Source organism: Podarcis bocagei (assembly GCF_964188305.1).
Source record: "Podarcis bocagei genome assembly, chromosome: 3".
In the NCBI taxonomy this organism is placed as follows: Eukaryota; Metazoa; Chordata; class Lepidosauria; order Squamata; family Lacertidae; genus Podarcis; species Podarcis bocagei.
In genome coordinates, this window is record NC_138127.1 from 10,260,752 (window position 1) to 10,283,778 (window position 23,027).

Sequence of the window (23,027 nt, forward strand, 5' to 3'; positions counted from 1 at the left end):
ATAGATGTTTATGAACCAGTGCATTTCTGAGCGCAATTCAAAGTGTTGGTGCTGACCTTTAAAGCCCTAAATGGCCTTGGCCCAGTATACCTGAAGGAGTGTCTCCACCCCACTGTTCAGCCCAGACACTGAGGTCCAGCTCCGAGGGTCTTCTGGTGGTTCCCTCACTAAGAGAAGTGAGGTTACAGGGAACCAGGCAGAGGCCCTTCTCGGTAGTGGCGCCCACCCTGTGGAACGCCCTCCCATCAGATGTCAAGGAAATAAACAACTATCTGACTTTTAGAAGACATCTGAAGGCAGCCCTGTTTAGGGAAGTTTTAAATGTTTGATGTTTTATCATGTTTTTAATATTCTGTTGGGAGCCGCCCAGAGTGGCTGGGGAAACCCAGCTAGATGGGCGGGATATAAATAATAAATTATTAATATTATTAACCTTTCGAAGAATGACATTCACAAACATTTCAGCCACGTACATGTGACTTGAAATGAGTAACTGCTTTGCTTGAATTAGCTTGTAAGCACTGTTGCGTAATGAAAACTTATGAGTAACTCTGATATGGTGGGTGATGGCAAGTAGAAGGTGATGCATGTCTGTAACCCAATAGGTTGGCAACAAATAATCACAGAATGAAATGAGGCTGAATGGACAAAATTAGGTGGCACCATTTCCCTCAGCCTGCCAAGTCTCTCACCGCATGGGTATATAGTTAACTCACTGTTTAAACTACTGGCCACTCCCTGACGTTTACTTCCAGATTAATAACTCCATGTCAGAGCATTAAAACAACTTCAATGGAATGGATTAATCATTCACCAAGTCCTGAATTCGGTCTCCAGCAGCAGCCATAAGTTCATAACAGAATACAGTACTAACAGAGTATTTTATTCCCTAACATTTACACTGACCTTCCTTCATTTTTAACTTGAGATGCATTAGCTTGAAGTCATTTTAGCTGACCTTTCAACCCTACAGTACCAGTCCATGTAACACCAAGGACTGACCTTCAGGAAATATGCAATTGATAAATGCTGGTGCTTTTGATCTTGGTCCCAGATCAACCCCAGACAGATAACGACGACCCGTTTCACATTGCCGACAGAATAAAGGCTGAAATGCATTATGTGGCTTGTTATTACAAATGGAAGCAAAAAGAGCTGCTTCTGTTCTGTCAAACAGAAACTGTTGGATGCAACAGCTGTTGCCTTCATGCTCTGCTTGTGGGTTTCTGAGAAACATCTGGATGACCATTCTTTGAAGTGGGATACTAGACCACATGTAATTTTGGTCTAATCCAATAGGACTCCTCCTTTGTTTCAAACCCTAAGCCCTTCATAGGATCTGCATAATGAAGGAAGACATGGCTTCACCTGGAGCAAACACCCCATGAGAGTCTATGCAATAATATGCAGCCAGCTCCTGCTGGGCGGAAGCTTGCAAGTTGTGTGCATAGTTTTCTCAATTTGTTTTTTTTAATGCACTCTTGCCCACCTGGAGATTTAATCCCTTTCCCTGCTGCCTGGGTTGGGTGCAGGCTAACGAGGAGACTTCAGGTCGTTCATGTTAATCTCGCAACCCTAATGACAATGTACACACAAATGTACACATGAGTACCCACCCACACATAGCAACAGTATAAACACAGTTCCTGCCCCCCCCAAAAAACCCAAATTTGGTTCTTTGTGTGTGTGTATGCATAAAGCTTACAAATAATATATGCAGAATTTAAAAATAATAACAACACAACAACATATGAACATAAATACCAGTCAGAACCCTATTCCTTTTTCTTCCCAGAGAAATTTGTACAAGCCTTTAGTAGCCAATATTCACATCTTCACATCTGGGTTCCTGTAATGCCTGTTTGCATTATACTGTATGGGTCATTAATTTTCACCCAGCACTTTCATGGTAAATGCCAGCATGTAGTCATAAAGCTGGACTTTGTATTTACTCCCTGATAAAATTACATCCATGTGCACTCAACCTTTTTCACAGCGAAGGAACTAGTTGTGGATAAATATATGGCAGCTATAATAAAAATGTGTGCAACTGTCATGAATCTAAGCTGATTGTCTTCCGTTATTCCATTCAGTAAAAAGTAAGAGGAAGGTTTGTGACCTTGCAGCCTCATCTTTCATTTTTTAGTTTTCAAGCCTTTGAGAAGACCTGTGTCCTACAGATAAATGTTAGTATTACATTTTTAGTATTACATTTTTATCCCATCTTTCATCAAGGTGAGCTACATGGTTGTCCCTTTCCCCATTTTATCCTTACAACAACCCTCATCTCGCTTCAAGTCGAGGGAGCTGGTGTTTGTCCATAGACAGCTTTCTGGGTCATGTGGCCAGCATGACTAAACCGCTTCTGGTGCAAGAGAACATCGTGACAAAAACCAGAGTGCACAGAAATGCCGTTTACCTTCCTGTCGTAGTGGTACCTATTTATCTACTTGGACTGGTGTGCTTTCAAACTGCTAGGCTGGCAGGAGCTGGGACAGAGCAACGGGAGCTCACCCTGTCGTGGGGATTTGAACCACCGACCTTCTGATCAGCAAGCCCAAGAGGCTCAGTGGTTTTGACTACAGTGCCACCCGTGTCCTTCCCATACAGTAGAGCCGGCCCAGACATGGTGACTGGCCCAAGGCTGCCCAGCGAACGTCATGGCTGAGTTGAGATTCACCGAGGTCCTAGTTCAATGTTCTAACCACTACACCAGTCAAACTATACCAAGCAAAATCCCCATAACAAAACAGGGACTTCATACTCTGACCTCTTCTCATCTTCTTATCCCCTAGAGCATAAATAGGAGGGAATTACTTGCACAATGCATGCACTGTGGATTTGTCACCTCTGCACTAACTAACCAAAATGAGGAATAAGCTTCACAACAAATGAGGATGCCATGAGAAGGGAGGCGAGTCAACAGTTCAGGGCTACAGTTTACATGATAAATGTTAGCGAAGGAGGTTTGCCAATTAGTCTGTTTGCTCTTATCTCAAACCTTCCCACTGACTTCCCTCTGCAAACCTTGTCTGCACACTCTCCCAGCTCCTTTGTAATCCTCCATGAAATTTACTATTCTCTACCAACTTGTAGTTTCTCCTGACACCTTTTTATCCCTTACTCATCCTTGTTTGCTATCAAAGCTGCTTAGGAGATTACGAGTGCAGATAGAAATGTTTTCTCTTTGCTTCATGCAGTGGATCTTGAAGGCATGCACTGTCAGGAGTATACATGCTGGAACTCACCATGAGGTTGTTACGGTAAGTTGCCGGGCGACTCAGGGCAGCCCTGAACAGAGGCCGGTTTGACGACAGCTGTGTTCACTGCCTGTGGAGGTGCTAAAAACTATGGCAAGGTCCCTAGCTGGTTTGGGGTTCTGGTGCAGGCCAAATAAATGCACCCTTGGCTCCCTCATTCTCCTAAGATTCAGGTGGATGGCTAGAACAGCTCGGAAGGGCCCTTGCACAACGTGTGTGTGTGTGTTTTTGTGTGTGCAACAGTCGGAGCCAGGTTGGAAAGCTTAAAGTCTGTGGCCACTAGAAGAAGAAGAGCTTGGATTTGATATCCCGCCTTTCACTCCCTTTAAGGAGTCTCAAAGCGGCTAACATTCTCCTTTCCCTTCCTCCCCCACAACAAACACTCTGTGAGGTGAGTGGGGCTGAGAGACTTCAGAGAAGTGTGACTAGCCCAAGGTCACCCAGCAGCTGCATGTGGAGGAGCGGAGACGCAAACCCGGTTCCCCAGATTACGAGACTACCGCTCTTAACCACTACACCACACTGGCTCTCACTACAAGGGAGAGGCACTGAAAAAAAAGAATATACGAATTGGCCTTGCCATGTAGTGTGACCAATCGCAGCCAGGAGCTAGGTGCAGTCATCGATCTGAAGAAAAGTGTAGACTCACACATGCTGACCAGCTTCCATTTTGACTTGAAATGTTCGTTTTGGGCTTCTCGGAAGTATGTAAAGGCAAGAATCAGGCAGGTGGAGCGCCAGCCCGCAATAGCACCCACCTGAGAGGTGCCGGAACTGCGCTCTGGTATGCCCTGGCTGAAAAAAAGCACTTATGATCTGTTAAAAATACCAAGTCTGTTCAATGCACCTAGTTGGGAGAAGGCTAGGGACATAGGAAGCGGCATTATATAGCATTAGGTCATTGGTCTGTCTGTACAGGGGTACCTCGGGTTAAGTACTTAATTCGTTCCAGAGGTCCGTTCTTAACCTGAAACTATTCTTAACCTGAAGCACCACTTTAGCTAATGGAGCCTCCCGCGCCGCCACTGCGCGATTTCTGTTCTCATCCTGAAGCAAAGTTCTTAACCCGAGGTACTATTTCTGGGTTAGCGGAGTCTGTAACCTGAAGCGTATGTAACCCCAGGTACCACTGTATTGCCTATGTTGATTGGCTGCAGTTCTCCAAGCTTCAGATAGGAGTCATTTCATACCTACCTGGAGATAACAGGTGTTGAATTGAGACCTTGTGCATGCCAGGCATCTGCCCCACAGATCTATGGTTTCGCCCCATACATTCATTCTACAAACCATTTTGGCTAATGGCTGTGCAATGTGGTTTAAGGAATTAAATGGAGTTTATCATGGAGTATGAGCTTCGTAGGAAGCTGTGATCAATTACATCTGCCTGGTGAATATGCCTGGATGATCTCTGTGTTCTCTATACATGGATTTTGTCAAATTGTCTTACATTTTTACATGTACACAAAGAAAGTCTCCCATGCATGTATGCAGAAAAAAACATACGGTATAAAGCTGCCCATATTCTCATAGAGTTTAAAGAGGAAGGAAGCCTGCTCCATCATTAGATTGTCACATAAATAAAGAATTGCACAGCACACTGTGAAGTGGATTACATTTGTGGATTAGCAGCCTTATCAGTATAGCTTTTATCCCTGTTTAATGACCTCTTGCCATGTTAGCAGCCTTTTGTGTGGGTCAGGAACCAATCCTGATGTCAATGAAGTGACGATGCAACTTTTTATAATGGAAAAATATATTTGTTTCACAAAGACCTTTAGGCACTAAGCAAAAAGTAAAACAACAACACACACCTTTTAGGTTTCCCCTAAGCACTGAGGAGATTTGAAAGAAATGCATATTTTCCAAATTCATTATATACATTATATACAACCACAACAAACAAAACAGCCCAATGAGACAGATGATATTATCAGAACATCTAAAGGATGGGGGGAAGACTTCAGATATTGAAGTCAGAATATCTCTACATAGTGACTCATAAGTACATTTTCCTTAGATACATACTATTACTTACATACATTTTTAAATTAGAAATTAAAGTGCTAGCTTAGTTTCCCAGCACTGGAATAAATTACAGCAAGATACATTTCATCCTTGCCCCCATGCAGACATATTTACACATACAGACTTCCTATTTAACAAGATTCCCAATCATTTCAATGGCAGGAGAGGATCTGTGTACATAAACTAATTTATGTACAGAGCAGTTTCCTCCATTGAAATGTATGTGGACCAGATAGGAACTTCTGCATTAAGACCAGATCAAAGACTTGAGGCAGTGGGGTGAATCATTAAAAGAAACCCCCTTGCCCAGTGCCTCTGATGACCCTTCTCTCTGAAGTGCCTGCATTTTCAAGGACTAATGACAGAAGACTCACAAAATTGCTCACTAGGTGCTTATTTCACTTTCTGTAACAAGGTTAGCTTTTCTTTGGTGCAATATGGCAAGCATTTGGAAGAGCTTATTTGCTTGATGGACTCAAGTAGAGAAGCAAAAGAAATTTCACTTTACTCCATTTCTTGGAGTACTTGCCCGAGAACTAGTGCTATAAAAACCAGAACAAAACAAAGACGATGACAACAACAACAACAAACAACACGTGACTAAGTTTTTCAGCTTTCAACAAGGGCCCTACCCTCCATTATACCAAACACTGCATATTAACATGGATGTAAGAGAATTGATGCTTTTGAATTATGGTGCTGGAGGAGACTCTTGAGAGTCCCATTGACTGCAAGAAGATCAGACCTATCCATTCTTAAGGAAATCAGCCCTGAGCGCTCACTGGAAGGACAGATCCTGAAGCTGAGGCTCCAATAACACCTCATGAGAAGAGAAGACACCCTGGAAAAGACCCTGATGTTGGGAAAGATGGAGGGCACAAGGAGAAGGGGACGACAGAGGATGAGATGGTTGTTCTCGAAGCTACCAACATGAGTTTGACCAAACTGCGGGAGGCAGTGGAAGGCAGGAGTCCTTGGCGCGCTCTGGTCCATGGGGTCACGAAGAGTCGGACATGACTAAACGACTAAACAACAACAAGAGAAAGCAGGGTGGAATCATAGGTGCCAACTCCTGGGGGCAGGTTGTCCTCGCCCCCCTCAATATTTGTTGGCGGCGAGCTGAGTCCCCCCCAATGTTGAGGGAGCAGAGGAGGCCAAGCATGGAGATGAGCACAGCGAAGCATCAGTGGCTGGCTTCTCCTGGGCGCAAGAGAGGAGGAGCCACCAGCTATTGAAGCCGCACGGTCCTGGGCTCTGGGCTCAGCCTCCTCCCAATGAATTGCACACCGTGCATGTGATGTCACAGGGACATGTGACACTGGGCTGCCTCATTATTGGGAGCAATACTGGGTGGAATTCAGCATTGAACTAATTTGGGAATATGTATGCAGATGAAGCTTACTTCTGCAACCGGACTCCCCTCGCTTTCCTCTCCCTATGCACCCACTAAACTTGTTTCTGTGTTTCCTCTCAACCCTCCAGAGCAGATTTAGGGGCTACGCAATGGAGGGGGCAGGACAGTTCAGTTGAGCTAGGGAACTGTGTTCCGTGCGCGCGCGACAACTTCATTGAATCTCGCCAGTCAGATGTTTCTTCATTAGGTGAAGAATTCACAAGGGAATCTCTGACTAAAGAAAAGTGACTGAAGCATGCAGAAGCACAGGTGCTGGAATAATATATATGTTTTAAAATAACCCCAATAATAATTAATTTTTAAACAGAGGACGAGCCCTATAGGGTCAAACCAAAGGCCTACCTTGCACATCTGTTCCCCAGAGTGGACAACCAAATACCTCTCCGGGAAGCCCCAAAGAACGACCTGAAAGCAATAGTCCTCTCCTCCTGTTGTTCCCCCTAGCAACTAGTTCCTTGTTACCTCTGATCCTGGAGGTAGCATATAGCCATCACCATTTAGGGCCTCTTGGGAACAAGGGACACCGTCATATTTTATGAAGCTGAGATATTTGGGCATCCGTGATATTTAGGCATCTAAATCAGGGCTGTAGAACTACAGCTCCCATTGTGACCACCTGTGACCATTGGCCATGCAGGTTGGGGCTGCTGGGAGTTTGGAGTCCAACAACATATGGAGGACTATAGGTTTGCCACCCCAGTTCCTAAATAAAATGATGGTTGGATCTCAGAACCCTATTCCTAAGTGGCCTCAATAGTGTACCTCGCTGACAAGAATTAGAAACCCAAGGCCAACGGCGAGCCCACTCCTACTTTCTCAGGCTAAGTATACTGAGAAACAACAGTACTTGCTCTCAAGTTCTCGAGTAGAGGATTGCAGCCGCACCCTTTTACTAAAATGGTAGAATTATGGGTAAGGTTATCCAGCCATAACAATGTATATCGATCTCATAACAGGAACTGCTCTCTGTACTTCCAGTTTGACCATGCAGTGGCGTAGCGTGGGTTGTCAGCACCCGGGGCAAGGCAAGTAATTTGCGCCCCCTAACCCGTGGATTTGCGCCCCCTAACCCGTGGATTTGCGCCCCCTAACCCTAACCCCCAGATGTTGCGCCCGGTGCGGCCGCCCCCCCCCTGCACCCCCCACGCTACGCCACTGTGACCATGCCAGCCTTGGAATGACTGGTGGGCACAATCTGAGGAATGTTCAAACATTTCCCCCTTTCTTTGTTAATAAAGCTAACCTGAAACTTTATGGCACATCAGCAGGTCAATTAATCCAGCAATTGTGACTGCAGCGTTTGGTTACTAAGCATCCCTCTTTTTTCTTTCTTTAAGAATATCTGTTATACATAATATCAGTCTTCCTTCCACTCCCAGATTCCACTTACAGATTCTTGTTATGTGTGTGTGTGTGTGTGTGTGTGTGAGAGAGAGAGAGAGAGAGAGAGAGAGAGAGAGAGAGAGAGAGAGAGAGAGAGAGAATGAGTGAAATACCATATTTTCCCATGTATAAGACTAGGTTTCCCCCCCTAAAAAATAATGTCAAAAATTTGGGGGCGTCTTATACATGGATACATCTCCCCTCATTTTCTTAAATTGGAGTCCCCCAAAATAGGGGGTGTCTTATACATGGGCGTGTTTTATAGACAGAAAAATACGGTAAAAGGGGAAGGCATGTTTGCACCTGCTTGTTATTGCAGAAATGACAGCCATTCCTAAGTGGCAAAGGAGCAAACCCTGTTTGGAAAACCACTCAAAAGTGATCTTCTCACAGACGTGGCAAGCACCTTAGACAGTGATGTGCCTCCAGGCCTGTCTAGATCATCCATTTTACCTTGCAGTCTAGCCAAGTTTGTGTTTTTTTTTTTTTTATAAAAAAGCAATGTCATTCCCTACCAAGGAGCACAGTTCCATGTACTGTTTGGTAACATACCGTAATATGGCTCGATACTGTACACAAGTGGAAAGTGCTACCATACACACAAGGAAGGGTAGTGGTGGTGGAGCTGTTGATTTGTTTGTCTGGCTACATTGGGACAGGGGACGTGAGGAAACCATAGTTAAAAGAGAGGCTGGGAAAAGAGAGAACCTGGCTTGTAGGGTCAGTAGGGAAAGCCCAAGCTTTCTATGCAGAAGGTCTCCTTCAATCCACATTATCTCTAGGCAGAGTTGGGAATGGTTCTTGCCTGAAACCTTGAGAAGCTGTTGAGCTAAGGGGACCAGTGGTTTGACTCAGTGTAAGGCAACTTCTAATGCAACCCTGTCCACTGCATTTTTCTGGTACCCAGATTAAGTTTTCCTGGAGAAAACTCTTAAAAAACACACACCTATGAGCACTGGATTCCAGGTGTTGCATGAAAAACAAGCAGTATGTGGGAGATCCCTCATGTGAAGAAAGAATGGATAAAGCATATACACTTGAGAGACATTGTTTAGGAAAGCAGTTTCCTGTTACAAATGAAGGTGGAGGTTTTGTCACCAGAATCCCAACTTCAGGGAAACTTCACGCCAAAGGTCATTCCCATGTAGAAAATCAACATGAACATTGGGCAGCTGCACATATGCCTATTTTGCCAGATGTGCGCATGATGTGTTTATTCGTTAGGAAACCACCGTTCAGTGCAGTTTCCCACAGCATGAACACATGGCACACATGGCATTATGTTCCTCACACCTAACAGCGCACATGCAATTTGCTGTAACAGAAGTGATACTAATCTAGGACATTGCCTTCTGTGAGAAGACACTCAGAGGTTACCAACTCTCGGTTTCTGCTTCGCTAGAAGATTGAGCGTCAGATAAATTCTGTGTGCAGACCAGCATCTCTGCTCCCCTTCAGTAAGTTGGTATTATGGGGCAACGACTTCTGATTCTTCACCATTTAGCTATGGCTGTTCCTTCTTTTCTAGGCGCTGGTATTGATTCCCATTTTAATTTGCGGTTCAGTCGTCTCATGGGACTCACTTGTGCAGGTGAGGAACCATGATAGAAATGGTTGCCACAAGTATTCCGTATTCCACCATTTTGCTACAAGTCCATGTTCCCAGCCTCCATCTCAGGGGAATTCCTCCGTTCTAAGAAAAGAAGGGGAAAGTGTTATTGAAATACTATGAAACACTTCACGCTGCCATTGAGCTAATACATTTTTTTAATCCAGCTGTATAATGAGTACTGGAGTAGTATTTTAAAGCTTAACTGCATTGGTGGTTTACTATATAAAAAGATCTCTGCTGAATCAGACCAAGAGCTTCTCTTGTCTAGCATTCTTACCTCACAACGACCAACCAGATGCCTATGGAAAAACCCCCACATAGGTTCTGAATGCAACAACAGTCTCCTCACTTGTACCGGTAATTCCAAGCAATTGTTATTCAGGCACATACTGCCACTGATACTGAAGGCAAAAAACTGCTTGAGGGCATGAAGCGAGGCTGGCGAGTGGTGTGCCAAGGGCCAGATAGAGGCCTGGTTGGCTGCATTTGGCTCCTTGGGCTCTAGACTCCCCACTCCTGCATTATTTCACTGGATGGCACTGCCTGTTGTAACAAAACATGCCTCCTTTAAAAACGACGGCACATACCTAAAGGCTTAAATGATAGAAATGGCTCCTTAACTAGCAACTCAAGCTAAATTAGATTTCCTGCACTGCACACAGGTCTGCTTTATTTATTCATGCCGTGTTTTACAAGTCATACTAGAACCCCATGAAAAATTAAGCTGGGGATATAAAAGATTCATGGCTTAAGCTCCTGACCCATTAAAAGCTCTGAGCTTTGTGCAAAAGCAGTTCTCTTGGGGCACCTTAGCATACAGTCGAGTAACTACATGCACGCCCTGTTCAATTGCTCCTCTCTTTTCTTTGTCCGCTGAGGGACGGTGACATTTGTTGGTGGCCATGTAAGCAGCTCACCAGTCAACACTTCCTGACTCTTGGCCACTGAGCTTCACGGCCTACAAAATTCTCCTGCCCCCAAAGCTGAAGAGGGGCCCATTTGCTTTGCCTCCTTTTGCCCCTGCGTTAGCCCTCAGTTTTCTCTTTATTTTTTTAAGGCAAACGTTTAGACGACAAACACGGCAAAGCCCGGTTAAGCACAGCTCTGACAAAGCAGCGGGAACCAAGTAAAACTCCGTAGGCACTTCCTAGCAATCGTCTGGGGATAATTGCTGTCAGCCAGAACTCAGCCTTATAGGCCCTGATAGAAAAGCTCCCCTAACTGCTAGCTATTTGTTCTCTTGCAAATAGAGGCTTAGCATCCGTGTGGGTGGGATGTGCCTGGATTTTCAGCAATTATGGGTTGCATTCTCAGCAGGTGCAGCAAGGCAACCTCCCTTGGTTTAAATCACCAGCACTTCGCTCAAAGACCTGAATGTTTTATCGTTAACGTTAAACTCATGCCAATATGTGCTGTGTTTCTCAGGTTACTGGAACGATTCTGATTTTGTTGTGAAAATCATTCTTCCTATTCCTGCCTGGCAAGACTCCTGGGCAGTTAAGAGAATGGGCAAGAATTTAACAGGCTGTGTAGAGGGGGAAAGGTGGCAAGTCCAGCAAGATTTACTGGATAACTACTTCACCCAGTGGTATTTTACTGTGATGTGGATATATTTACATGGTAAGCTGTGAGATGTATTTTTCAAGTGGAAACTATTTTTCATATATCAGGAACTGAATCAGAAATTATGGGAAGCAGGACAGTAAAATTCTCCTCACCACCTGGTGAAATTATGTGCAAGTGCCAAACTTTTAACCACTGCCTTTCTTCTAGAAAAAAAAAGGTGCCGGAACTGCTTACTCTTGAGTACCCCCAGGGAAAGAAAAAAACACTGGTTGTATTTTTGTACAGGGCAGCTTCAAAGACTGTTTGTGCAGACATCATGTTAGAGAGATCTTAAACGTGGTTAAAAGATTGGTAGCAGGCAGCAACTCACTCCCTCTCTTCCTTTGGCAGCATTACTGATAGTGTGGTCGCCATGGAGTGGAGGAGCTTGGGGAGCGTGTGGCGCTGTGGTCTAAACCACTGAGCCATTTGGGCTTGTCGATCAGAAGGTTGGCGGTTCGAATCTGTGTGACAGGGTGAGCTCCTGTTGCTCTGTCCCAGCTCCTGCCAACCTAGCGGTTCAAAAGCACATAGTGCAAGTAGATAAGTAGGTACTGCTGCGGTGGGAAGGTAAACAACGTTTCCGTGTGCTGCTCTGTTTTCCGTCATGGTGTTCCGTTGTGCCAGAAACGGTTTAGTCATGCTGGCCACATGACCCAGAAAGCTGTCTGTGGACAAACGCCGGCTCCCTCGGTCTGAAAGCGAGATGAGCACCACAACCCCATAGTCATCTTTTACTGGACTTAACCATCCATGGGTCCTTTGCCTTTTTACCTTAGCATTCGTGGAACAGCACTAACTGTGGATAACAGTAACTAGGGACTGGCATTAGCTGTATTGCAAGCCAGTTCCAACTCTGGTTGAAAGCTAAAGTTCTGCAGGATTTCAGTCAGGGGCCATTCCTAGCCCCACCTGCGGATATCTGGTATCAAACCTAGAAGCTCCTGCAGGTAGACTACCAGCTCTGCCACTGACCTATGGCTTTTTCTCCTCTGCCACCCACTGTGCATTTTGCCTGTGCTTCAGAGGGTGGTGCTCTCCTCATTCTCTATATAAAGGTGTGCCTGGTTTATCAGAGCACTTAAAAGCAATCACCTCATTTTAGGGCTTTGATCTGTTAATTAAAAAAAATAAATTATATGGCTCCTACCAGTTGGGCTGCTGGAAATCTTAGCAAACTAATTACAGTGCACATCCAGCACACAGTTTGCAAAGAGCCACGGGTGCTTAACTCTACAAGCCTTAAGCAGTTCCACAGACATTACTGTATATGAAGGCACAAGGACAAACTCAACGTGCAGGCTTTGCCATCTAGATTGTAAGTAGGGTATCCTTCTGCCCCAGGGTGTTTTTAAAAAATATGAACTCTGTTCCACAGTTACGATCCTGTCTGCTAGCTGCCTTTCTTTAGAAGTGCAAGGCCTGATAAAACTGCTCACAGGTACAGGCATCTCTGTTTGCTCTCTGGACAAGGGCCAATATTTGCAGGAAGTCAAGGATGTGTTGTTTCATGGCAGGAAGTTCCCAGCCTTGCAAAACTAGGCCTGGATTACAGAGCCGCAGGTGTACGGCTCTCAAACGGCTCATCCTCTGACTAATCAATTGTGTAAATAACGTGATGATGAATTATATCTGGGCATTTTGTAGTTTAGATTAACAGAGATTACCTGGTCTAAAAGGCAGCGTGTGTGTTGCCTGCGTGCTCTTAAAATGCAACACTTGAATGCTTTTAGTTTAATGAAAGCTTGTCTGTGTTAGCGAGTATCACAGAAAAACAAGCCTCTTGCAGGAACATGACCGTACATTTTACCACATTTATGCGAGCACAAAATGTGTAATTAGTTGCCAAGAATGTCCAACAGACAGCCTTATTTGAACATTGTACGTCCTGGCTCTCAGATGGTCTTTACTATGATCCCCCTTCAGAGCCTTTATAAGTGCTTGAAAATTAGTAATTAGTGGTGCCCATTACAGTGGGTGTTGAAGCTCATTGGGTGACCACAAACCTGGTCAGTCCACCTCAGAGGATCCTTGTGAGGTGAATAAAATGGGGAAAGTGGGGGAAAGCACAAACACTGCCCTGAACACTTTGAGGAGTGGGCAGGATATAAAAATGCTAATAAAATTAATGTCTCTTGGAAGTTTACAAGTGGGACATTGGGGTAACAGCATTGCCCTGGAGTTTGTCCCCACCATTTCAGATGCAGGAAGGGAGAAGGCTGTTTGTGTTATAATCTCTTAGGCTTTTTTAAAAAACAAAAAAGGAAGTTTTTGGATTGTCCACCCATTTTAGAGATGGGAACATGTTTTCTCAAAAGTCTTCTACAGGCTCAGTGCCTTGATGATGTGGTGCATATGATGCCTGATTAAATATTTTGAAGAGTCTGCTCTGCACAGTTGGCTGCTTCCCAGTTGCGGCACAAATTGTTTTTTATCTGTGATTTCTGGATGCCACAAGTGGATGGTATTGATGAGCGACAGGTGACTTGTAAGGGTATGAAATAGGGGTGTTTGTGTTTTTGTGTGTGTGTGTGTGTGTGTGTGTGTGAGAGAGAGAGAGAGAGAGAGAGAGAGAGAGAGAGAGAGAGAGAGAGAGATCGAGTTATATGTCTTAATATGCACATAAGCAGCAATTCGTGCCAACAGATTGCGGGTGGGATGGAGGCCCCAATCTACATACATTGTACTGGATCCTGAAAATCCTGTTGGTGGCTCACGGCTCTGGGTAAGCCATGACAACAAGAGCCAGAGTTTGGTTTTCTCTCCACCCCCACCCTCTGAAATCCTGCCTAAATTTGCATCTATAGTTATATATTAGTATGCACGTATTTTATGCAAACTGGTGTCCCAAATTTCTGAAGTAGCAAGTACCAGCAGTTTAAATGGATGATACCAGAACAGCCGTCATGTACCAAATAACAAGGAACTGTAGAGAATACCAGGACAGAAGCAGGATGGTCATACGTTCTAGACTAAGGGGAATTTAAGAAGCATAGACTCTGTTATGTACTGTAGCATTCTCAGGTGAATAGCCAATCCCATTCTGCTTGCTTGCCCCACAGGGATCTACAGTACCAATGGAAGACATTTTGCCATCTGAAGTAGAACCCACATCCTCTGTTTATTTTAAACAACTCTTACTCCATCATTCACACACTGATTCCTGCCTTCATTGATACGGCTAACAGATTGGATGGCGGCTAACAGATTGAGGTTGAATCCTGACAAGACAGAAGTACTGTTTTGGGGGGACAGGAGGTGGGCAGGTGTGGAGGATTCCCTGGTCCTGAATGGGGTAACTGTGCCCCTGAAGGACCAGGTGCGCAGCCTGGGAGTCATTTTGGACTCACAGCTGTCCATGGAGGCACAGGTCAAATCTGTATCCAGGGCAGCTGTTTACCAGCTCCATCTGGTACGTAGGCTGAGACCCTATCTGCCTGCAGACTGTCTCGCCAGAGTGGTGCATGCTCTGGTTATTTCCCGCTTGGACTATTGCAATGGGCTCTACGTGGGGCTACCTTTGAAGGTGACCCGGAAACTACAACTAATCCAGAATGCAGCAGCTAGACTGGTGACTGGGAGCGGCCGCCGAGACCATATAACACCGGTCTTGAAAGACCTACATTGGCTCCCAGTATGTTTCCGAGCACAATTCAAAGTGTTGGTGCTGACCTTTAAAGCCCTAAATGGCCTCGGTTCAGTATATCTGAAGGAGCGTCTCCACCCCCATCGTTCTGCCCGGACACTGAGGTCCAGCTCCGAGGGCCTTCTGGCGGTTCCCTCACTGCGAGAGGCCAAGTTACAGGGAACCAGGCAGAGGGCCTTCTCGGTAGTGGCACCCATCCTGTGGAACGCCCTCCCATCAGCGATAAACAACTACCTGACATTCAGAAGACATCTGAAGGCAGCCCTGTTCAGGGAAGTTTTTAATATGTGACATTTTATTTTTCATCTTTGTTGGAAGCCGCCCAGAGTGGCTGGGGAAACCCAGCCAGATGGGCGGGGTACAAATAATAAATTATTATTATTATTATTACTTGAATTAGGCTGCTTCTCCCTGGTGCATGGCTGGGCCAACCCAAATTCTCAAGGTATCTGTTCTATCTACCCTCCTTAGGCAAATTCAGTGGGGCTTACTTTTGGGCAGCAATGCTAAGGATCAGGACTGGACCATGATATTTTCTGCAACACAGACAAGACCAGTATGTAATTACAGAACTTTCTGTTTATTGACATGAAAAAGGGCTTTCATAAGAGCACATGGAAAACCCCCTTCTGGGTCAGGTCAAAGGCACATCTAGCAGCCTATGGAAAACTCACAGGCAGGATTTGAGAGCAAGCACGTTCTCCCCACTTGTGATTCTGGGCCACTGGTATATTGCCTCTGACAGTGGAGGGACAAATTACTTAACATAATTTCGTAGGAGAAAAATTAATTCATAGTAAATCACACCTATTTTGCACCTGGTAGTGGTCTGGTATTGCATCAGTATAGATACAGGAGGGGGAGGGGGCTAGCCAGGTGTTGTGTTTTAAAATGACCTTAGTTGACCTTAGTTAATCATGGAGAAATCTTCAGCTGCGTGCAGAAATGATTAGGATATACATGTGAGGCATTTGTGGTGAGGCTTCCCCACCTCTCGTAAAAACTTGTATTAGATTTATGAGAGAAAAAGCTATTATTACAGTTATTCATTTTCCCCAGGAATGGAGATAAAGAGATTTGTTGTTTTTGCTATGCTTAAAATAAAACCTTAGTGGGAATCTGACCTCAGGCATTTCGGTTCTGCTACCTTAAAGAAAAAGATTCCAACCAATGTTTAACTGTTTAGCATTCTGTACAGAAGCTATCCAGTGTTTTCTGCTTGGAACCCCACCCTACCCAAAGTTAACACCGTGGGAATCCTCTGCATTGGAATATCAGTAGCAGTGCCGGATTTATGTATAAGCTAAACAAGCTATAGCTTAGGGCCCCACTCTCTTGCCCCCCCCCATATTCTTCTTCTTTATTGTATTTCACTATTAATATACTTCTTCTTGATTGTATTTCAGTTCAACAATTACTTTGATAAAATACATATTTTGTTATGTGCTTTAGATACCTATTAGGTCCATAAATTATCATATAGCATATATTCAACACAAAAAACAGCGACAATTTGTTGTTGACAAAGGACAGCTGGGCATATATAGGGCTCCATTACCTTCAGTACCTTAGGGCCTCATCAAACCTAAATCCGGCCCTGATCAGGAGTCACATCCTAATGTGCAGTCATGGCCATAACCTTAACTGACTGCGTTGAGAAAGAATATGGAGAGAGACTCAGTTTCCCCTCTGCTGATCAGGGGAATTCCTTAGCATTTGGATCCTCAAGACCGAATGGATCTCAACTGCTTTCCATTCAAATTACCTCAGGGGGATTACCGTATTTTTCGCCCTATAAGACGCACTTTTCCCCCTCCAAAAATGAAGGGGAAATGTGGGTGCGTCTTATGGGGCGAATGCAGGCTTTCGCTGAAGCCTGGAGAGCGAGAGCGGTAGGTGCGCACCGACCCCTCTCGCTCTCCAGGCTTCGCGGACCTCTCCCCAAGCAGCGGGAATGCTCCCGCTGCTTGGGGAGAGTTGCCGGCATCCCGAAGCCTGCGCGCGCTGATCCCAGCGCCGGCAGGCTTCGCGGATCTCTCCGCAAGCAGCGGGAACGTTCCCGCTGCTTGGGGAGAGTTGCAGGCATCCCAAAGCCTGCCCGCGCTGATCCCAGCGCGTGCAGGCTTCGCGGATCTCTCCGCAAGCAGCGGGAACGTTCCCGCTGCTTGGGGAGAGTTGCAGGCATCCCGAAGCCTGCCCGCGCTGATCCCAGCGCGTGCAGGCTTCGCGGATCTCTCCGCAAGCAGCGGGAACGTTCCCGCTGCTTGGGGAGAGTTGCAGGCATCCCGAAGCCTGCCCGCGCTGATCCCAGCGCCGGCAGGCTTCGCGGATCTCTCCGCAAGCAGCGGGAACGTTCCCGCTGCTTGGGGAGAGTTGCAGGCATCCCGAAGCCTGCCCGCGCTGATCCCAGCGCCGGCAGGCTTCGCGGATCTCTCCGCAAGCAGCGGGAACGTTCCCGCTGCTTGGGGAGAGTTGCAGGCATCCCGAAGCCTGCCCGCGCTGATCCCAGCGCCGGCAGGCTTCGCGGATCTCTCCGCAAGCAGCGGGAACGTTCCCGCTGCTTGGGGAGAGTTGCAGGCATCCCGAAGCCTGCCCGCGCTGATCCCAGCGCCGGCAGGCTTCGCGGATCTCTCCGCAAGCAGCGGGAACGTTCCCGCTGCTTGGGGAGAGTTGCAGGCATCCCGAAGCCTGCGCGCGCTGATCCCAGCGCCTGCAGGCTTCGCGGATCTCTCCGCAAGCAGCGGGAACGTTCCCGCTGCTTGGGGAGAGTTGCAGGCATCCCGAAGCCTGCCCGCGCTGATCCCAGCGCCGGCAGGCTTCGCGGATCTCTCCGCAAGCAGCGGGAACGTTCCCGCTGCTTGGGGAGAGTTGCAGGCATCCCGAAGCCTGCCCGCGCTGATCCCAGCGCCGGCAGGCTTCGCGGATCTCTCCGCAAGCAGCGGGAACGTTCCCGCTGCTTGGGGAGAGTTGCAGGCATCCCGAAGCCTGCCCGCGCTGATCCCAGCGCCGGCAGGCTTCGCGGATCTCTCCGCAAGCAGCGGGAACGTTCCCGCTGCTTGGGGAGAGTTGCAGGCATCCCGAAGCCTGCCCGCGCTGATCCCAGCGCCGGCAGGCTTCGCGGATCTCTCCGCAAGCAGCGGGAACGGTCCCGCTGCTTGGGGAGAGTTGCAGGCATCCCGAAGCCTGCCCGCGCTGATCCCAGCGCGGGCAGGCTTCGCGGATCTCTCCGCAAGCAGCGGGAACCACCGCTGGGCTCCCACGGCTTGCAGAGAGCTGCCTGTTTGCGGGCTGGGGTCGGGGGAAGCTCGGGCTGCCCCAGCCCCGCGCCTGGGGGGGAAATAATTTTTTTCCTTTATTTCCCCCCCAAAAAACTAGGTGCGTCTTATGGGCCGGAGCGTCTTATGGGGCGCAAAATACGGTAAATCCACACATTTCAGTTGCAGATTGCACATTTTGAAAATTAACGTCAGCAGACATAGATAGTTGCAAAAGCTGTCTGTGATAGTAGAAGACAGGAAGGAAGGAAGGAAGGAAGGAAGGAAGGAAGGGAGGGAATGCCGACAGATAAGGACTGGGCCCTTGGGACGTTCTTAATTTGAATGGGAGCTGCTAGGTGCTGGCTGGTCAGTGCTTTTCTAAACGTGCTGAACTCTGTTTTGTGAGAATCAGGCTGTAATTAAACAACTGACGCTACACTTAATCGTGGTTCTGTGCTTGACTGTGGTTCTTTTAAATGCACCTTTTTAATCCAGATGCTACCAGTAGAGAAACCCTGTAATTCGCAAGGTGTAGGTGCAGTGGGTATGATAGAAAAAGGAGACTTCAACTGTATACCTTCCCTGCCAGGTCCATATGAGCTGCCCCTATGTCTCTCTCTGTGGCTGTGCACACACTATAGTTTTAAAAACGTATTTGATGCATGTGACTGTCTCCAGAAAAATAATTTGGGAACTGTAATTTGTTGAGGGTGCTTTAAGCACATTACTTCCCCCAAAGAATCCTGAGAACGAGTTTGTGAATGCTGTTGGGAACTGTAGCTCTGTGAGGGATAAAGTACAGTTTCTAGGATTCTTAATGTCCTATAAATGTGCTACAAATGTGTGGGGTGCATGCAACCTATGTCTTGAAAGCCAAGTATATGGGGATTGTTTGTTATATGTATTTTTAGCAACTGAAAAATAAGTTTTAAAAAAAACAACCCCAAAACATTGCAAATTCTTCAGCTGGGAATTCCTCCATACAATGACCGCAACATAACACAGACACGTGGGCCTCATTAAATCTGGAAAAGTGCAAGAGGAAGGGCACCCAGTCCCTAAAAACAACAACATGCAAGCATTCTGCCAGCTGTGCACAACAGGCACCAAGGAAGTGTTTGTAGATTATGGTCAGCTTCTGGACAGACGGTGGTGGCTTTGTTTAGCAATTGACTATTCCAGCATACTCAAGGCTGCTGTGTCCCAGCCTTAGGATGCTTGCAGACATACCTATGTACAAGAACACCTGGCCGGTTTATTTATCAAACGGGTTTCCAGTGTTTGTTTGTTTAACTTGAAACCTTGCTCTGGATAGGGAAGGACGTCGTTTTGTGGTTGTCACGTGGGACACCAAAGAGCACTCTGCACAGCCAGCTGTTTCTGGAAACAGGAAGCGCTGCTTGCTCCCAGCACATTCCTGCTTAGAAGAGAGCAAAGCAGTTGCTAGTCCTTGCAAAGCTCCTCCTGTGCAGTGGTGCCCCTGCGAACACCCTAGAATGGATGAACTGGAGCAAAGGGGTGTAATCTGATACCACTGAGTGCTTAATCTCTGTTCATTCCAGCAGGAGCTGTAGTATACTTACCTGGATACTGGACTTTGCCCCTTGTTATGGAAGGACATGGAGCCATAGCAGCCTGTCATAAATCAGGGTCATCCTGTCTTGATATAGCACTTGCTAGACACAGGGTCAGTATTCACGCTCAGTGTCCCATTAGCACATCCAAAATCACATATGGAAACAGTGGTGCAACACACAGATAGAGATGGCAACAATTTCTGTATTCTCTGTACAGTATTCTGCATTTTACTTGCCACTGGGATTACTGGAATCACTGTCATTAGCTGTGCATACAAATGTTTTCTCACAAGGATAGATCACAGTTGCACAGACAGAGAAGAAAAGGTCTAGTGCCATCCAGCCTTCTGTAAAATCAACACAAGCAAGGCCCAAGTCTGTGTGGAACTTTCCACAACTACAGGGCTTCTGCATGTTAAAGGGGTTTTTATTTTAATCTCTCCTGTGAGTATACCCTCGCCATAAGAACATTGTTTGCAAAGGAATCTACTTGCAAGAAAGCATGGCTAGATTCACAAGCGAACGTCACCATCCCATCCATGTTTAGTGAGAAGTGAGTCCCACCAGGTTTAGCAGGATAAAATCGTAGTACGGAGGATTGCAAGCCTAATGCTCAAAATTTCCTTTCTATGCAGCTGCAGCCATATTTCCAAGCTGCTATCACTTTGAGCAAAATGATTTAAATGAAATCAAGCAGCAAGACAAATTCCACTTCTCAGCACATCAGAAAATGGGGGTGCCAGGAGACAGGTGGTACAAGCTATTACGGGGATATGAGAGGAGTCGTGTCACTCAACAAACCAGGTGAAATGAAGAAGAGGAAGGGAGACTGGCAAAAATTTAATTTAGCATGGTTTGCTTGCATGTGCAGAGGGAGCCCAGTCAGGGAAATGAGGCAGGGGACCAAAACGGACAGCTCCCAAACAGCAAGGGGTCCAGTTTGCTTATCTTGATTAGATATAATTAAGTCCTGGGTGAATTTCTAGATTTCCTGTTAACATAGCAGGAACTTTGGTAAACAAGCTATTTGCCAGGCAGCAGACTGCAGGTGTGACTTTCGACTTCCTCCTGAGGGTTTGATCCCACTCTAGCAAAGTAACACGACTTTTAAAAAGTCACCTTAAAAGCCCTATGATTCTATGTCATGCGAAGAAGAGAAAAACAACAACAACATTTCTGAAAAGCAGATCAGGTGTACATACTGACGACATTGATCTGCATAGAATTTGAAACTCCAAATGCAGCCATTGTGCCCAGTCGGCACATCATCTACATCTTTCCTCCCTGTCTTTGTAGATTAGGTCCTCCGTTTTTTATGCCCCTTAGTATGGTTCCCCCCATGCAAGAGGTGAAGGGAGGAGGTCACTGTGTAAAGAAACACTCCAGTACAGCCAAAGATACATAAGATAATATAAGATGGGCATTGTTAGTTTTTGCATACCCATTACCCTTACCTGGCAATGATGTTTTCGGAGGTACTATAGCATGGTCTTAGCCTCCTTGGCTTTCTTACATGTGTACAGCCATTTGATTATCCGAGCATTGCGTTCAATTACTGACGTGCCAGTAGGGACCTGTTCTGTGAGCTCTTCTTCCAGGAGCCCATCGTCGCCGCTGTGCCTCGTGAAGTCGCTTTCCGACGTTGCCACACTGATGCTGCGGATACGGAAGGAGAAGTTGTCAGAAGCCACCGAAAAGTTCTCTTGGCCAAGGTCCTCTATTACCTCAGTGTCCAGGCCACAGTACTTGAAGAACGTGTCAAACTCGGAGAAAGATTTCGAATACCGAGAACTAATGTCCGACTGGGACCGGTGCAGACCTTTCCGCCTCACCTCCTTGATTTCATGAGGGGCTACCATCAAATTTGAGGCATTTTCGCATCTGCTGGTGAGGATGGCTGCTGGGCCTGTGTTTGGGGGCGCATTGAGTCCTGCCAGATCAGAGTTTTGGCTTGCGCCTTTGACCAAAATGGACCGTTCCGTTTCAGGGTCAGCGATATCTTCCTTCAGAATGGCCTTGGCTGCCTCAGAAGGCGAGGGTTTTTCCTTGAAAGGACTCGGGAACAGCCTTCGGACCAGACTCCCACGAGCGCTCTCGTGGCTTTGACCTCTCACAAACTCACATTTCTGGCGATAGATCACCAAAGAGTCCGGCCTGATCTGCCTCTTGGCACTGCTGCGCCTCACGATCGGAAGGTCACCACGCTCAAGCGGAAGGGGGCTGGGATCCATGGTGTTGTTCACGTTGGATGGGGCTCGCTTCTCCTCAGGCAGGTGATTGTTGACTTTCTTGCTCTCCACAGAGGTGCTCTCGCTGCTGCTGCTCTCGGAAGCTGAGCTGAGTGCGGTGACCAGCTCTTGCTTAGTGTTGATTACCTGCTGGCTTTTGACATACTTGGCCTTGTCTGCCGCCAGTCTTTCCACAGCGCTTTTCCGGCCTGGGTTGCCCGCCTCCATCTGCTTGCGAAGGTATTCCGGGCCCTTGTTGAGCAGTCGCACTGTCAGCGAGGAATGGAAGCCAGAGATGGCATGCATTCTCACCGCGTGAGAGATTTCTGTTGGCATAGCAGGCAGCTCTCAGGTGTCCCACGAGCTCACTCACAGTTCAGGAAAAAGAACAGCCGATTTCACAATCCCTGTCTCCTCCCTTAAGTCCCAAGCCTTCATGGATAACAAATTCAGGGATCCTTCCCCCAAACAGCCAGCCCCTGCTGCTAGCTAGCTCTGTTTTTATTACTATTATCTATCTTTGAAAGAAGAAAACTCCTCTCTGCCTTAGAAACAGCCCAACTGTCTGCGCTTGCTGCAGACACTCTGACTGCACGCACCTCCACACAGCTGCTTCCTTGCACATTCACCTTTCGGCTGAGCCAACCCCTGCGAGCCAGACACAGCCAATCCTGTCTGAGCGCCGAGGCCTCTCTGACATCACCCAGAGAAGGAGATGGCTCATTGACGTTAGAGGAGTGGCTCAGACCATCAACACTCCATTTGCCTCTAGCAAGGACAAGCCCTAATGAAAGTGTTTGTTTAGCATATGCTTTCAGCTGCCTCCTCCTACAGCAGCCAGGGAAGTCTCTCTCTGTGAATGAAAATACCGGAGGAGTCCTCCTGCAGCAAAAGGCTGAGGGACAAAGGTGCCTGGGAGAGAAACTTTGCAAATGCGCTGCTGCCTCCTCCTAGAGAGGAACTAGGTTTAAAAAGGGCATGGGATTGCTTCTATTACCCGTTTTGTTATTTTGGAAATTT

General features: G+C 46.7%; 1 protein-coding gene across 1 annotated transcript; it reads right to left on the minus strand.

The window, feature by feature from the left end:
* Positions 1–8,092: 8,092 nt before the first annotated feature.
* On the minus strand, positions 8,093–22,680 carry FAM110C (family with sequence similarity 110 member C). The gene is made up of 2 exons (XM_081189187.1): positions 21,234–22,680; positions 8,093–9,775 (listed from the first exon to the last, which is right to left on the minus strand). Exon 1 carries the CDS (start codon positions 22,341–22,343, stop codon positions 21,258–21,260), a length of 1,086 nt encoding a protein of 361 aa, XP_081045313.1. The 5' UTR covers positions 22,344–22,680; the 3' UTR covers positions 8,093–9,775; positions 21,234–21,257.
* Positions 22,681–23,027: the final 347 nt, after the last annotated feature.

What these genes read in the sequence shown, in the direction of transcription:
- FAM110C (XM_081189187.1), bottom strand. Translation starts at nt 22,343, where the DNA reads ATGCCAACAGAAATCTCTCACGCGGTGAGAATGCATGCCATCTCTGGC.